The sequence below is a fragment of the Dermacentor silvarum genome, chromosome 3, assembly GCF_013339745.2.
Source record: "Dermacentor silvarum isolate Dsil-2018 chromosome 3, BIME_Dsil_1.4, whole genome shotgun sequence".
NCBI lineage: Eukaryota > Metazoa > Arthropoda > Arachnida > Ixodida > Ixodidae > Dermacentor > Dermacentor silvarum.
Genome location: NC_051156.1, coordinates 108,830,849 through 108,845,071, shown reverse-complemented (window position 1 = coordinate 108,845,071; position 14,223 = coordinate 108,830,849). Strand labels below are relative to the sequence as shown.

The 14,223-nt window shown below is 47.8% G+C and overlaps 1 protein-coding gene across 2 annotated transcripts in view; it reads left to right on the top strand.

Moving 5' to 3' along the window:
* Positions 1 to 855, top strand: part of LOC119445676 (monocarboxylate transporter 2) — a 172,376-nt gene extending 171,521 nt beyond the window's left edge. For both annotated transcript variants that reach the window (XM_037709958.2, XM_049663511.1), the window contains exon 6: positions 601 to 855. In XM_037709958.2, the coding sequence (XP_037565886.2) occupies positions 601 to 815 (215 nt within the window). In that variant the 3' untranslated portion in view covers positions 816 to 855. The remainder of the gene's footprint in view (positions 1 to 600) is intronic.
* Positions 856 to 14,223: the final 13,368 nt, after the last annotated feature.

The window sequence follows — 14,223 nt, the reverse complement described above, 5'->3', positions numbered from 1 at the left end:
CATTCGCCCCCTTCCTGCACCAGTGCCTGGCCGCTCGTGAGATCTGGTCCATGCAATTCCCACAAGTGCCAGTAGATTTCGGCCAGTATTACCTTCCGGGAGTGCAAGAAAGAGATTACATCATAGACTTCGCATTTGCCGGGAGACCGTATCATGGCAGACATTTCTTGTTTCGAATCGTGCAACCAAGCATGCAAGGAAAACAGTTCTTGCATTGCCGCGTTGCCGCATCCCGCTTCCGATAATATTTCACGTTTCGGGCATCGCTTAAATCAAAATTGTTCCTATACAGGACAAGTGTTCTCAACGATGTTGCAGAGGTGGCAGCCTTTTAGTTGCCAACATATTAGCAGGACAGCAGTATGCAAACCCTAGTGGTGTGCTAAGACAAAAACAAGCTAAACTTACATTTTGGGATTCCCTTGTATACGCAGTTCTTTTGTTCGCGAGATAAGTTTGGCAGATGTTTGTCTTGTTTAAGGATTTTCGTTTTATCAACCATTTTAGGGTAGCAGATTCTACACTAGCAACACTTCCATTCCATCAGATTTATTTAGCTAGAAGATTTGGTAACGTGAGCATGTCTTTTCCATTTTTCAGGGCACTTCAGGGACAATGTAGGTGCCTATGACTGGCTCTTTGTGATCTGTGGTGTTTCCAACGCTGTTGGAGCCACTCTTTGGATTGTAGTTCTTGCGTGGGAAAGAAGTAGGAGCAAAAAGGAAGTTATCAACAATGAAAACGCGCCTGGAGATACTATCATTATTACGAAATGTACCAATATCTTCGTGCACGAGCACGAAGGTCCAATGTGAAACAAGAGAAACGGGCGCTGTGAATAGTAGAGTGCAATAAAAGGCGGTATTTTTCACTCTGTGTGTAGTAGTGCCTTCTTGTGCAGTTACACGCCAGGAACTATGATAAAATCGCAATGATGAGACAGCAGGTGCTTATCACCTAGTGTTTTGTCGTCATCACTCATGTTGCCGCTTTTTACAGCGGAGCTGCTATACTCGGCGACAGCTTTTCTTGACATTGGAGCGAAGGCTACGGAGGTGGGGCCTCCGCACATTTGTGTTACTACGCAAGTAGTCCGGCAGCTTGCAGCCGATTTCAATCCAGTTTCGGTTTTCGCTTGCTCGCAGCGCTAGTGTGTTAAGCAAAACGTATGCATGCAAAATGGGAACGTCAAAGTAAAACTTTGATGAGTGTGCATACATGCCGCTAATTACTGTGCTGTATATATACTGGTACACAGAAAATTTTGCGCTGTTCAGAAAATTTTCCCAGCATTATTCAGCCTTTATAACAGTGAAGCTTAGGTTCCGTGTTCAGTCAACAAAAAGTGTGGCAGCACAGGATATATGGGTACGCGCCTCACGTGATCGAATGTTAACGTTTACAGCATTAAGCCCTGGTACAGGCGAAATGGAAGGCGGGTTGCGGCACGATCCTGCCACGCGCGTGTCTTGTTCCAGTTTTGCTGTATTTGGTTTACGCCCACAAAGACGGTCAGCAATGATCGGCACAGACTGCACCTCAGTGTTCGAGAAGCTTCACAATTGTAGTAGATCGTTTCGTTAAGATTGCGCGCAAGACGAAAACAGTCAAGGTTATTTCAGAGTTTGCGCGACCACCAGTGATAAGGCTCGAAAGTTCGATGCGTGATGTATAAAAGACGGCGCGTCCCAACGATGATGCTAGTGAAATGCTAGACGACCACGAGCAGTCGTGGGCTGACGAGCAAGTGGCATCCCGGCCCACCTACGGTCCAACCAGCCCAACCATGGCCAGACAGGATAGTAAGCTTATCGTGTGGCATTGGAACTGCGCCAGTTTCCGGAGGCGCAGGCCTCAACTGGTGCAGTTCATCAAGACCCGGGCGCCAAAAAGATGGCCCCACGATATTTTTCTACAGGAAACAGCAATGGAAACGATTACCATCCGGGGGTACCGAGCCGTCTCCTCATTAGCGGAGAACGGGCTCGGCATCGCGACACTCATTGCTAAGAAGTGTGCCTTCCAGGAGCGCGATCTCCTCCTTGGCAACACTAAGCTGGAAGCGTCGCTCGTTGACATCATACCCAACAGCTGGCTCAAGGACAGTATCTACATTATCAATTTGTACTACTCTCCTAGGGACAACCGGCAGACCTTCTATAGCCTAACGACCAAAGCGTTGTCCAAGGCGAGAGAGACGCCGCTTGTTATGGCCGGTGATTTCAACGCACCGCACGAAGCCTGGGGCTATGTGAGAAGCATTCCCAAAGGCTGCAGACTCCTGCAGCCAGTGGATGACAGCTCCCTAGAACTGATCACCGACCCCCGTTATTCCACGCGCATGAGAAACTCGATCTCGAGAGACACTACCCCGGACCTGGCCTTCGTTAAGTACTCACCGGGAGTGGAGTGGCACAACTTACAAGAGAACCTGGGCAGTGACCACTACATCGTGGAAATCTTCATCCCGGTCAGTGCTTTCCCGCTGAGGGCCGTCAAAATAGTGGACTGGTACGCCTTCCGCAAGAGAAGGAAGGATGACCACGAAGAACACGAGACATTCGCAGACCTCGTAGCGAAGCTCAAGAAGGACGTGGCTGCAGTCACCAAGACCGTCGAAACGGACCTCAAGCTCGACCACATGGACGCACGATTGGCGCACCTGGTCGAAGCCAAGAATTCCCTCATGGCCAGATGGAAGATGCAGAAGCTGAATCGAAACCTCCGGAGGAGGATCGTGGCCCTCAACCGCAAGATCGAATCGCGCTACAAGGAGCACGGCCAGTAGCTGTGGAACGAAGTCTGCACGTCGGTCGATGGACAGATGCACGTGGGAGGCAAGTGGAACCTTATCGAGCAGTTACTGCATGACACGCAGTCTATGAGAAACCACACTCTGGCCATCGATAGGCTGTGATCGAACGAAGTGATCGACGAACTCGCGCGTCGCAACCTCCCCATCGGGCAGCCCGGGCCGGAAGATTACCCGGCCTACGGCGGAAAAGCGGTCGAGGACCTCGATGGCCCCTTCTCCGACTCGGAAGTCAGAGCGGCCCTTCATTGCCTCAATGGAAGATCGGCTCCCGGGCCGGACGGAATCTCGAACAGACTCCTCCGAAACCTGGACGAAGGCTCCATCGAACTGCTCACCAAGGAAATCAACGAGCCTGGGTGGCCAGCACCGTACTGGATGGCTGGAAGGAAGCCACGGTGATGCTAATCCCGAAGCCAGGCAAGACACCGGCCATAAAGAGTGTGCGACCTATTTCGCTCACATCCTGCATGGGCAAGGTTGCAGAGCATGTCATCGACAACCGAATATCGAGGTATGTCGAGGAACGACAGCCCCTACCACCGAATATGGTCGGTTTCTGACCCTCACTGTCCGCTCAAGAGGTCATGCTGCTGATCAACAGGGAGATAGTCGACGTGGTCATGAGAGACGTCCGAGGCATCTTGGCGCTGGACGTCAGCTCTTTCCTCAGGGATCGTAAGGCCATGATCAAGTCGGACGGATACGCCCTGGGAGCCCGCGGCATGTCGCAGGGTGCGGTTTTACCCCCACTGCTCTCCAACATCCCCATGAGAGACCTATCGGTCTTACTCGACCGAATCGGGGCGTCAATCTCAATCACCCTCTCTACCCGGATGACATCACCGTCTGGTGCGGCGGCGGGTCAGACGCAGCGGTGGATCGGGCTCTACAAGAGGCCCTGGACGTCACGGAAGAATTCCTCGAGGCCACGGGAGTGGTCCTCTCACAGGCCAAGTCGGAGCTCTTGCTGTATCGGTCCGACAGAACGGGCCTCAAGTTCAACACGCCGCTGGATCAAGTACCGATAGAGCTCAGAACGAAGACCGGTCAGCGCATCCCGAGGGTCGATTCTCTCAGGGTGCTCGGACTCGTCATCAACGCAAAGGGCAGCAACGTGCAAACGGTTGCGCGCCTGAGCGCGAAGACAGAGAACATGCTCAAACTTGTTCCAGAGTTACGAGCCGGAGAGCTAGCATCAGCGAAGCCAACCTCCTAAGGATCTACCACGCCTTCCTCATGAGCCATATAAACTACGTGGCTTCCGCACTAAACTGGACGCAGTCTGAGGAGAACAAGATCGACGCACTCATCAGGAAGAGCATTAAACGAGTACTAGGCATCCCTGGGACGACCAGCATGGAGTAGCTGATGCAGCTCGGGGTCCACAACACCCTGGGCAAAATGGTAGAAGCACAGAAAAAAGTCACAGCATATCCACGAGGTGAATTATGGTGAGGTGGGCAAAGCTCCGGAGGTTATGGGTGATACTGTTAATCCTCCGAGAAGTTCGCCCGATAAAATCATCATGCAAACACGTGAGGTACGGTGAAGAAAACGTTTATTGAGATTTCAAGTTACCTTTATATATTACGCACTTGTGGTCGGAGAAGTGCACAGCTAGGGGTTCGAGTACCGGTTTAAGGTGAATGTTAGCAAACACGATGTCTATGCACGACCTCGGAAACTCGCGGCGGAGCACGGCGATGGCGGCGGCCCGATTCTGCTCGTTCCTGATGCCAGAAACCGCGGTGAGGTTATTATTCAACCAAAGTCGATCACATACGTCGCAACTGTGGCCAAACGAATGAGCGAGAAATTCCCGCTCGAACCGCGCGTCGGCTCCTTGAATGTGAGACCGCTGCCGCCGCTTGGTCACCACTTCCCGCGCACCATCCGGGTCCGCCCGGCGCCGCGCTCGCTTAGCCGCCGCTTCCCGCTCTCGCCTTTCGGGGTCCGCTGCTCGCAGTGCACGTTTCGCTGCGGCGTCATTGGCGCGCACCGTCTCGGGATCTGCCAGGCGCCGCGCTCGCTGAGCCGCCGCTTCCCGCTCTCGCATTCCGGGGTCCGCTGATCGCAGTACACGTTTCGCCGCAGCGTCATTGGCGCGCACCGTCTCGTGATCTGCCATGCGCCGCGCTCGCTTGGCGGCCGCTTCTCGAGCTCGCACCGCGGGATCCTGCCGACGAGCACGAGCTGCAGCGGCCATCCGCGCCCGCCGCTGCGCATCGTCCATGCTCCACCAACGATCGGACACGTACAGCGACGATCCAAGAAATGAGAGAGGCGCTCGCTCCCCGCGCATCCCCGCGCAGCCCGCGCAGCAGCCAATCGGAGAGCAGCGGCACTTCCAGCGCCATCTAGTGTCGATTCACACAAGCGCCATATTGCACACAATTCTATTGGACCAACGCCATCTAGGAAATGAGACGAGAAATGGTGATGACGACACAGATTGTGTACAGCGCCGTCTAGAATATCGTCCCTGAACTGCAGTATGTATGTACTTCTATGAGACAGCGCCATCTATTGCATATACGGGAGATACTGCCGTTTACTGCCGGGAGATACGCCGGACAACGGAGACGTGACAAGGTTAGACTAAGAGGAGCTACGCCCCTAAAAGGCGCCGATCGAATGTCTGCGAGCAAGTCCGGCCGCCGAATTCTCGAGATGGCGGGCCTCACCACCATGCACGCGGAGTCGTGCGCCGTCCCCTCCACCAGGAAGAAAGGGACGCCTTTCGAGTCTCCCCATTCCCGAGGAACGTTCACCCACAACACAACGAGGCCCGGCGCGCAGCCACGGCCCGCGCACTTATCAAGACTGCCCTGCAGAACTCAGAGCTCGCGTCCTTTGTCGACCCGACGCAATATTCCAGATCAAACTCTTACGCGGCCACGGTGGTTGACCCCCAGGACAAAATCCTGAATGCAGCGTCTATCACACTGGTGCTGGCTCTGTGTGATCCCGGGCGCACTCATATCGGCGATGGCCTTTCTCGCCGGCTCGGTCTCGGCCGAGGCTACGTCGGTGCTGAGGACCCGTAAGCCAGACACGGTCCGTCACGTCCTCACTTGTTTCCTCACATGGGCCGGATCGTCTCCCCCGGCTCGATCAACCGCAATGAGCTGGCCCAAGACCAGGCGCGAGGTCTCGTCAACCGCGCCGGTCCGAGGGGCCCGGCTTCGCAGGGGATCGACCCCACCATAGACCCGCTGCTTACTTTCCACGACATCACTGCTCACTACCACCTGGGACGCAGGAAGTTCCCGGCTGCTCAGCCGAAGCTTGGCAGACCCCAGGCCTCGGTGCTGAGAATGCTGCACACGGGCTCATTTCTGCCTCGATCCAGGCTGAGCCACTACGCCCCACGTGTGCATCCCTGCTGCCCCGACTGCAGTGAGGAACGGTCCACCTTGAACCACATGCTTTGACAACGTTCTGAATTGCACCACTCACCTTTCAACATGCAAGAAGACTGGGAAAAAGCCATAAGAGTGACGACCTTCAAGTCCACCTTCGGGCCTGCGACAGGGCTGGAGATCACGGTCTTCTGCCCCTGGTGCTGGTGCGGCCCGCGAATATGCGAAAGTAGTCCCTAAGGGTAAAACAAATTCTCTTGTCTGTCTGTCTGTCTGCTAGTTTTTTTCCCTCTTTGCGGCAATATGTAGTAGCAGATTAGAGGCATGCTCCTCCGGCCAATCTCTCGTCCTTTGCTCGCTTTAAACGTTCTTATTTTTCTGTCACATGTAATCGTCCATTTGCGAGGCACTATGATAAGTATTGGTGGTGGCGTGGAGCAGAGGTAGAATACCCGGCCTCAAATCTGAAGGTCGTAAGTTCGAATCCTGCTCCAGTCCGCTACATCTTCAGGCATGGAGTGGTGCGTGACACCGGCAAGAAAAAAATATATTGCCGAGAGCTAGTAGGGCTATACTAGTTCAGGCGCAACCAAACTAGGAAGGCCCACTAAGCTTCATCAAAGTCACTCCCTCACCAGAACAGGAATTGGCCTCCCTGGTGCAGTATTCGGCCACTACCTCCCACATGACTCCGACAATTAACCCATGGCCCTCAGTCCCCAGTGGCTGCAGAGCACCTGACTAAGGCGGTGGTCAGACCTGCTACGCGGCAGAGGGTGCTACGAATCTCTGAGTCCGGACAGGGCGCCAATGGAAACTGATCCTGGTAACGTTCAACACGCGCACCCTCTCGAGTGAGGCTGGCTTAGCAGGACTATTTGAAGAATTATCAGGCATTGCCTGGGATATTATTGGCCTTAGTGAGGTTAGAATAACTGCTGAGGCTTACACATTGCTGACTAACGGACACGTCCTCTGCTACAGAGGTCTTCCAGATAAGAGAGAATCCGGGGTAGCATTTGTAGTCCATAACAACATAGCGGGCAACATTGATGAATTCTACAGCATTATTGAGAGGGTAGCAGTCGTCATAATAAAGCTGAATAGGAGGTACAACCTAAGCAGTAGAAGCTTGCGCCCAAACCTCTAGTCACGATGATGAAGAAATAGAACAGTTTGATGAAGATGTTGAATTAGCTATGAGAAAGGTGCAAACTCAGTATACTGTAGTCATGAGTGACTTCAATGCAAAAGTTGGGAAAAAGCACGTTGGTGAGCAAGCAATTGGCAACTACAGCATCGATTCTAGGAATGCAAGAGGAGAAATGTTTCGCGGAAAGGAATAGGCTCCGAAGATGATGATGATGTCCTCAGCACATGGCTCGTACCCACTTCGGTGGATTGACCAAGAATTGAGCATCTGAACATTTAGATATGCATTCTGAAACTACAGTTAATGTGTAATTTAGTAATCAGAGCAACAGACAGATTAATTTTTCTGAACTGCATAATTTATAATACTAATGCCATGAATTAAAACTGAAATGTTCGAATTTAAAATTTTATTCGTTTTGTTGATTGAATGAAACCACAAACGGCATCAAATACGTCCCTGGGGCTAAAGCCCAATACCGAGGCACCAAAAGTGAGTACTGATTCTGATGTTAAATTTAACCCTAATTTAGCAAGCGGTATTTCAAGAAGTCTTTTCCTTTGTAATTTATACCGACGGCATATTAAAAAATAGTGTTCTACGGTTTCTATTTCTAGGCAGAATTGGCACAGCGGCGATATCGCCAGACCAGCCCTGTGTAAATATAAATTTAATGTTGGGACACGGCAACGTAATTTTGTAAGGATGACTTCTGATTGTCTTGATGGACACCAATGAATTTTCCACGGAAATTTTAGGTGGTGAAATTCAGTCCATGATGTTATTGTTTCCATGACATCTCTACGAATTGTATATTTCCGATATCTGATCGCTGTTATTTGTGCCACCACTGGAAGGACCGATAGTATCGGTCCATTCAGGGATGCTCTCGCTAATGAATCGGCCATCTCATTTAAATGTAATCGGCAGTATCCTGGTACCCATAATAATTTTATAAGATTCAGCTGGGGGGGAACTAATGTTAGAAACGTCTTTAGAGCCGGTGAATTTGTTGAAGCTGTAAGCGCAGTACAGACAAAAAGGGAATCTGTTATAATTAACGCGCTGGATTCATTGAAAGGTAGTTTCCGCAAAGCTAGAATCATTGCTAAGAGCTCAGCTTCAAATACGGGAGTAAAATCTCGTAGTCTGAAGGAGAATGACCAGCCAAGCGAAAGCGAGAAAATGCCTACGCCCGCCTTTTCGTCATTCACGGAAGCGTCAGTGGCTATTATGTTAATTGTGTGTACGTGTGCAAGGTAATCTTGCAACATATTATTTAATAACCGCACTGAATGAAACTTAGGATTCTGTGGGAAAATTTCATCTAATTCAATCTTTACATTCTGATTTGAATAATATGATGGAATAACGTCTCGAATTTTTACATTCAAACTGTCTAATTGCTTTTGTACAAAATAATCTGTGGCGTATGAAAACGTGGCCAATGAGCAAGAAAGAAGGAGTTTGGATCGTTTATAAATACATATTCAGATCGTCTAATTGGAGAACTGTAAAATTTGAGAAATGTTTGTATCGTCAAGATGCGGAATCTGCAGGGCAATGTTGGTAGGCGCGCTTCCTGATAAAGAACATTGTTTGCTACAAACCTAGGGAGTCCCAGGCCGAATGGCTTCACGCTCCAATAGAACCAGAGGCTTAGTTTTATAAGCAGGGCTTCCCGAGAACAATACACAGCCGAATTCCAATATTGGACACATGTACATTTTGTATATCATTAAGAGGGCTTGCCTGCGTAGCCCATATTTTCGGTTGCTCAGTCTGCGTAGTAAACCTAAAGCACGCTGAGCCTTAGATGCCACGTTTTCTATATGTGGACTCCAGTTGAGTTTTCCGTCATAAATGATACCTAAATATTTAAGAGACTCAACCTGCGGAATGTTTTCTTGATTGTAAAATATGGATATAGAAACCGGATGCATAAGTGGGAACACCAATATTGCGCTTTTACTTACGTTTAATGACATGCCAATTGATTGAAGCCATACCTCAAGCATACTCAAGTATCTCTGCAATTTTTGGTATAAAGAATATATGTCGTTGTCGGCGGCGAAGAATGCAATATCGTCTGCATAAACGTAAACTTGCACGTCGTGACTGGCTGGAATAGAGCTCATTAATATGTTAAATAATATTGGAGATAGGACTGCTCCTTGGGGGACACCACGAGTCTGTTTGAATTTAGACGAAGAGCAGCCATCCTTAAAGCAATAAAATTCTCTTGATCTCAAAAATTCTGCCAACCACGCAATACTATATTTTGGGACATTATGATTCCGTAGTACATTCAGTAATACTGTATGTTCCACGGAGTCATATGCTTTAGCTATGTCTAATGTCACTAAAGCGGCATATTGTCTTCTTTTTCTAGGGAGCTGTATGCGGCTCTCTAAATCAGCATGGGCACACCATATAGAGCAGTCAGCTCTGAAGCCTAGTTGATTTGGATTTAATATTAAATTATCCGACATCCAGACAGTTATTCTGTAATGTAGAACCCTCTCTATGAGTTTGACCATATTAGAAGTAAGAAAGATAGGTCTGATATTTTCTATGGTGTAACCTAATCCTTGCTTTTTGGTATCGGGATTACTTTAGCTAGTCTCCAATCGTATGGTATCCAGGCGTTGTTTAGAGAATAGTTTATAATGCTTAGGAGATCATAAGGAGATAGTTCGAATAAAATTTTTATCATATGCACTGTAATTCCATCAGGACCTGGAGCTGACACGGGTAAGTTTCGAATTACTTGAGCTAATTCAGGCAAAGTAACTTCATTAAAGTCTGACGTTAGGGCTGGTTTTTGCAAGTTATGTGACATAGATGACGTGAATCTACGCTCAAGGCCTTTCGCAATCTGTTCTAGGGATTTTGTCATTTAATCAGATGATAGAGTTACATAATCAATATTAATTGGTGGTGGCAGAATTTTGCGATTTCGCATATATCTAAACAGCGCTTTTTTGTTTTTGGGATTTGAAAGGAAATCAAAGTGTTTCCTATCATAATCTTCTTTTGATTGAGCGACTGTGCGTTTAAATATAGCGGTGTAAAATTTGTAATCAGCCCAATTTTGGGGGGACTGGTTATAAAGTAGTTGCTTCCAAGCTGTTTTTCTTCGTCCGTAGTCTCGTGTACAGTCTGGATTCCACCAAGGACTATGAGAGGCTCCCTTGGCAGACTCAATAATAAATTCAGCTTCTTTGTATGATCGTTTGATTACAGCACAAATTTTCATAGGTTTGGATTCTTCGCGCTCTTCAGAATGGTGGGCCAAATGTGCTTTTAAATCATTTTTAAATTTATTGTAGTTTACGAATACTCGGATCTGAGAGCACGATGGTATTAACGGGCAAGCAATTTCAAATATTATTGGACAGTGATCACTGTTGGTGGCACATTCCAAGGCTGCCCAAGATGAACTAGTGAGAGATGAACTTATGAAACTTAAATCTAAGGCTGAGCGCGACCGATTACAAACAAATGTAGGAGTTCTAGTGTTGAGACAAGTCATATTATTATCTGTTGACCAATTCCACAAGCGTTTGCCACATTGATCTGTTCGAAAACCCCAACACGTGTGATGGGAGTTGAAATCTCCCACAAGGATTTTATCCTTGCACCATGACGTCAACGCGGAATCAAAAGATTGAGTGTCTTGCACACCCGCAGGAAAGTATACATTTACTAAAGAGAATGGTAGGCAGCCCGGTAAGGTTACATCTAAGGCAAAAATTTCACTTTCAGGGGACATATGTTTGTATGAAATCTTCACCTTAAGACTAACTCTATTACAAATGAAGAAGGCTAAGCCGCCGCCTTCGAAGGACGGTCCAATCGGAAAGATCGGAAGTTATTTATATGAAAAGGTTGATGTGTTGAAAGCCATGTTTCTTGTAGTGCAATAATATCCGGGGAGAACTTCGATGCCAAATACAATAAATCTGTTACGGAAGAGTGAATGGACCGGCAATTCCAATGAAGAATTTTGAGGAATCCTATGGTTGCGAAAGGATTGGCTCAGTAACTGCCTTGCTTAAAATGCTGTCTTTTAAGAAATCGTTCTTTGTAAGGTTTTCTTTCAGGTATTTTTTGGTCTTTGAGTGAATAAGTGTAGTGGCTGTTTTCGATAAAGGGGAACTAGAACGATTTAGCGATCGGGGGTCCATGTCCATTTCCTCTGAGCTTTGTGCATCCTCATTGACTGCTTTCACTGTGATTTCTGTTTGCATCAACAGATGGACCAGCAATTTCATCATCTTCAGACGTGACTTTAGGAGCTACCTCTTCATTTGATGGTCGTGAACACTCAGTAGTTTTCGAAGTTATACTGAGAGGTGCTGTTGTGCCGAATATCTGCTCCATCTGGGTAGTTAAGATTTGTGACAAGGACTCACAAAGGTTTCCAGCTAGGTGCTCCATGGCCTTCTCCATTGCCCTTTCGACAGCATCGGCAACTGAAATTGAAAGAGACGCTTCCGTGGACATTGTATGACGGGCTGTGACAGCTGCGTACCCCTGTGTTCTAGCCTGCATTTCAGCTATGGCTTCTTGACGAGAACAACGTCTTCGCTCAACGATTTCTAGAATCTGTAGTTCTCGTGTCCTTGCTGAGCAATTCAAATAATCAGCAGAGTGGCCTTCACTGCAGACACAGCACTTTTCTTCTTTGTTGGGGCATTCGCTGGAATTGTGTTCCTCACCACAAACTCGGCATCTAGGAGCAGACCTACATCCTTTCATTGTGTGTCCTTAACGCCAGCACTTTACACATTGGAGAGGACGAGGGGATAAAGGTTCCACTCGATAGATTAGGGGCCATGCCTTGATTTCTGTTGGTCTATCTGTCCCTGGAAATGTTACAATGACCGATTCAGTAGGAATTTTGTTTTTGTCTACCACAGGTCCACACCGATAAATTGAAATAGCACCTGCTGTGTGAAAAGAACTCTAATATTTCTGTTGGTGACATGTTGACATCAACGCCACGCACAAGCCCTTTCACACACGCCAAGTGAGGTGGGATGAATGCCCTTACCGGATTGGAGGCAAACGTGGAACACTTCAGAAGGTCTTGTACACAGGGCTGGTCTGGAGAAAAGCAAAGAATACCTCCTCTGCCGAACTGGCGGACCTCTGTGATATTCAGGAATGGGCTGTCGCCGATCGCAGTTTCGCCTGAATCGCTTTCGGGTTCATCATCCGTATGATGCCATCATTGGTTGGGACGATAGCCACGCGAACTGATCTGACGCCGTTACGCAGAAACAAGTCCAGAGGTAAATCCTGCAAGGGAATAGAGGCGGACCAGGGGAAAACCCCGGGCCCTGGCGACGAAAATGGCATCTGTCTGGTCCGATTAGCCAAAAAGCACTTATTAAATAACAAATACGCTACAAAAACTGTTAACAAGCAAAAAAGAGACAGTAAATACTCAATCCTTGGCCGCTACCCCCAGAGCCGAACACGCAGCACGAACGCCGCTCGAAATCACCAGAGGACGCTGGTGATCTCTCCTCTTGCATTCCTAGAATCAATGCTGTAGTTGCCAATTGCTTGCTCACCAACGTGCTTTTTCCCCACTTTTGCATTGAAGTCACCCATGACTACAGTATGCTGAGTTTGCACCTTTCTCATAGCTAATTCAACATCTTCATCAAACTGTTCTATTTCTTCATCATCGTGACTTCGTCCTTCTTCTTCAACCTTCTTCAGGAAGCGTTGCATGCAGGAAGTGGACCTGGAAAAGCCCTAATGGAGAAACAAGGATTGAAATAGATCTCATACTCTTTGGTGATCCAAGCATAGTGCAGGATGTAGAAGTGTTAGGTAAGGTAAAGTGCGGTGACCATAGAGTAGTGAGTTCAGGTTTTCTCTCGGTTTGAAGTGAGAAAGAGTGAAATTAGTCAAGAGCAAACAGGCCAACAGTAAGGGTAAAAGCAGAACAATTCGGGCTGCTGCTCGCAAAAAATATGCAGCTTCAGAAAAGGAGGATAAAGACAACATAGGCGTAATGATGAAATCGTTACTAGTTTGATCTCTGAAGCAGCAATTGAAGTGGGAGGTAAGGCACCAAGGCAACCAGTAGGTAAGCAATCCCAAAGAAACAAAGGACCTAATAAAGAAACGTCAAAACATGAAAATGCCCAACTCAAGAGATCAGATATAATTCTCTGAACTGTCAGAACTGATTAACAAGAAGTAAGAAATCTAACGTGGGAAAGATTGAGGAAGCTGTAAAACATGGACGCAGCATTAAATCAGTAAGAAGAAAGCTTGGCATAGGACAAGGCAAGATGTGTACACTGAAAGATAAGCATGGTAATTCATCAGCAATCTCGATAACATAGTAAAAGCAGCGGAAGGATTCTATACTGACCTGTACAGTGCCCAAAACAGCCAAGCTACTTTCATTCGAAATAGTGATGAACGGGATACAGAGGTTCCTTCTATAACTAACGATGAAGTTAGAAGGGTCTTGAAAGACATGACCAGGGGAAAAGCTGCTGGAGAAGTTGGAATAACAGTAGATTTAATCAAAGATGGAGGAGACGTCATGCTTGAAAAGCTTGCGGCCCTTTATATGCAATGCCTCATAACTTCAAGTGTACCAGAGAGCTGGAAGAACGCCAACATTATACTAATTCATAAGAAAGGAGACGTTAAAGAATTAAAGAATTATAGACCCATTAGCTTTCTTTCAGTATTGTATAAAATGTTCACCAAGATAATTTCCAATAGAATCAGGGCAACACTCGACTTCAGCCAACCAAGAGAACAGGCGGGCTTCAGGAAGGGATATTCTACGATGGATCACATCCATGTCATTAATCAGGTAATCGAGAAATCTTCAGAGTACAATCAACCTCTCC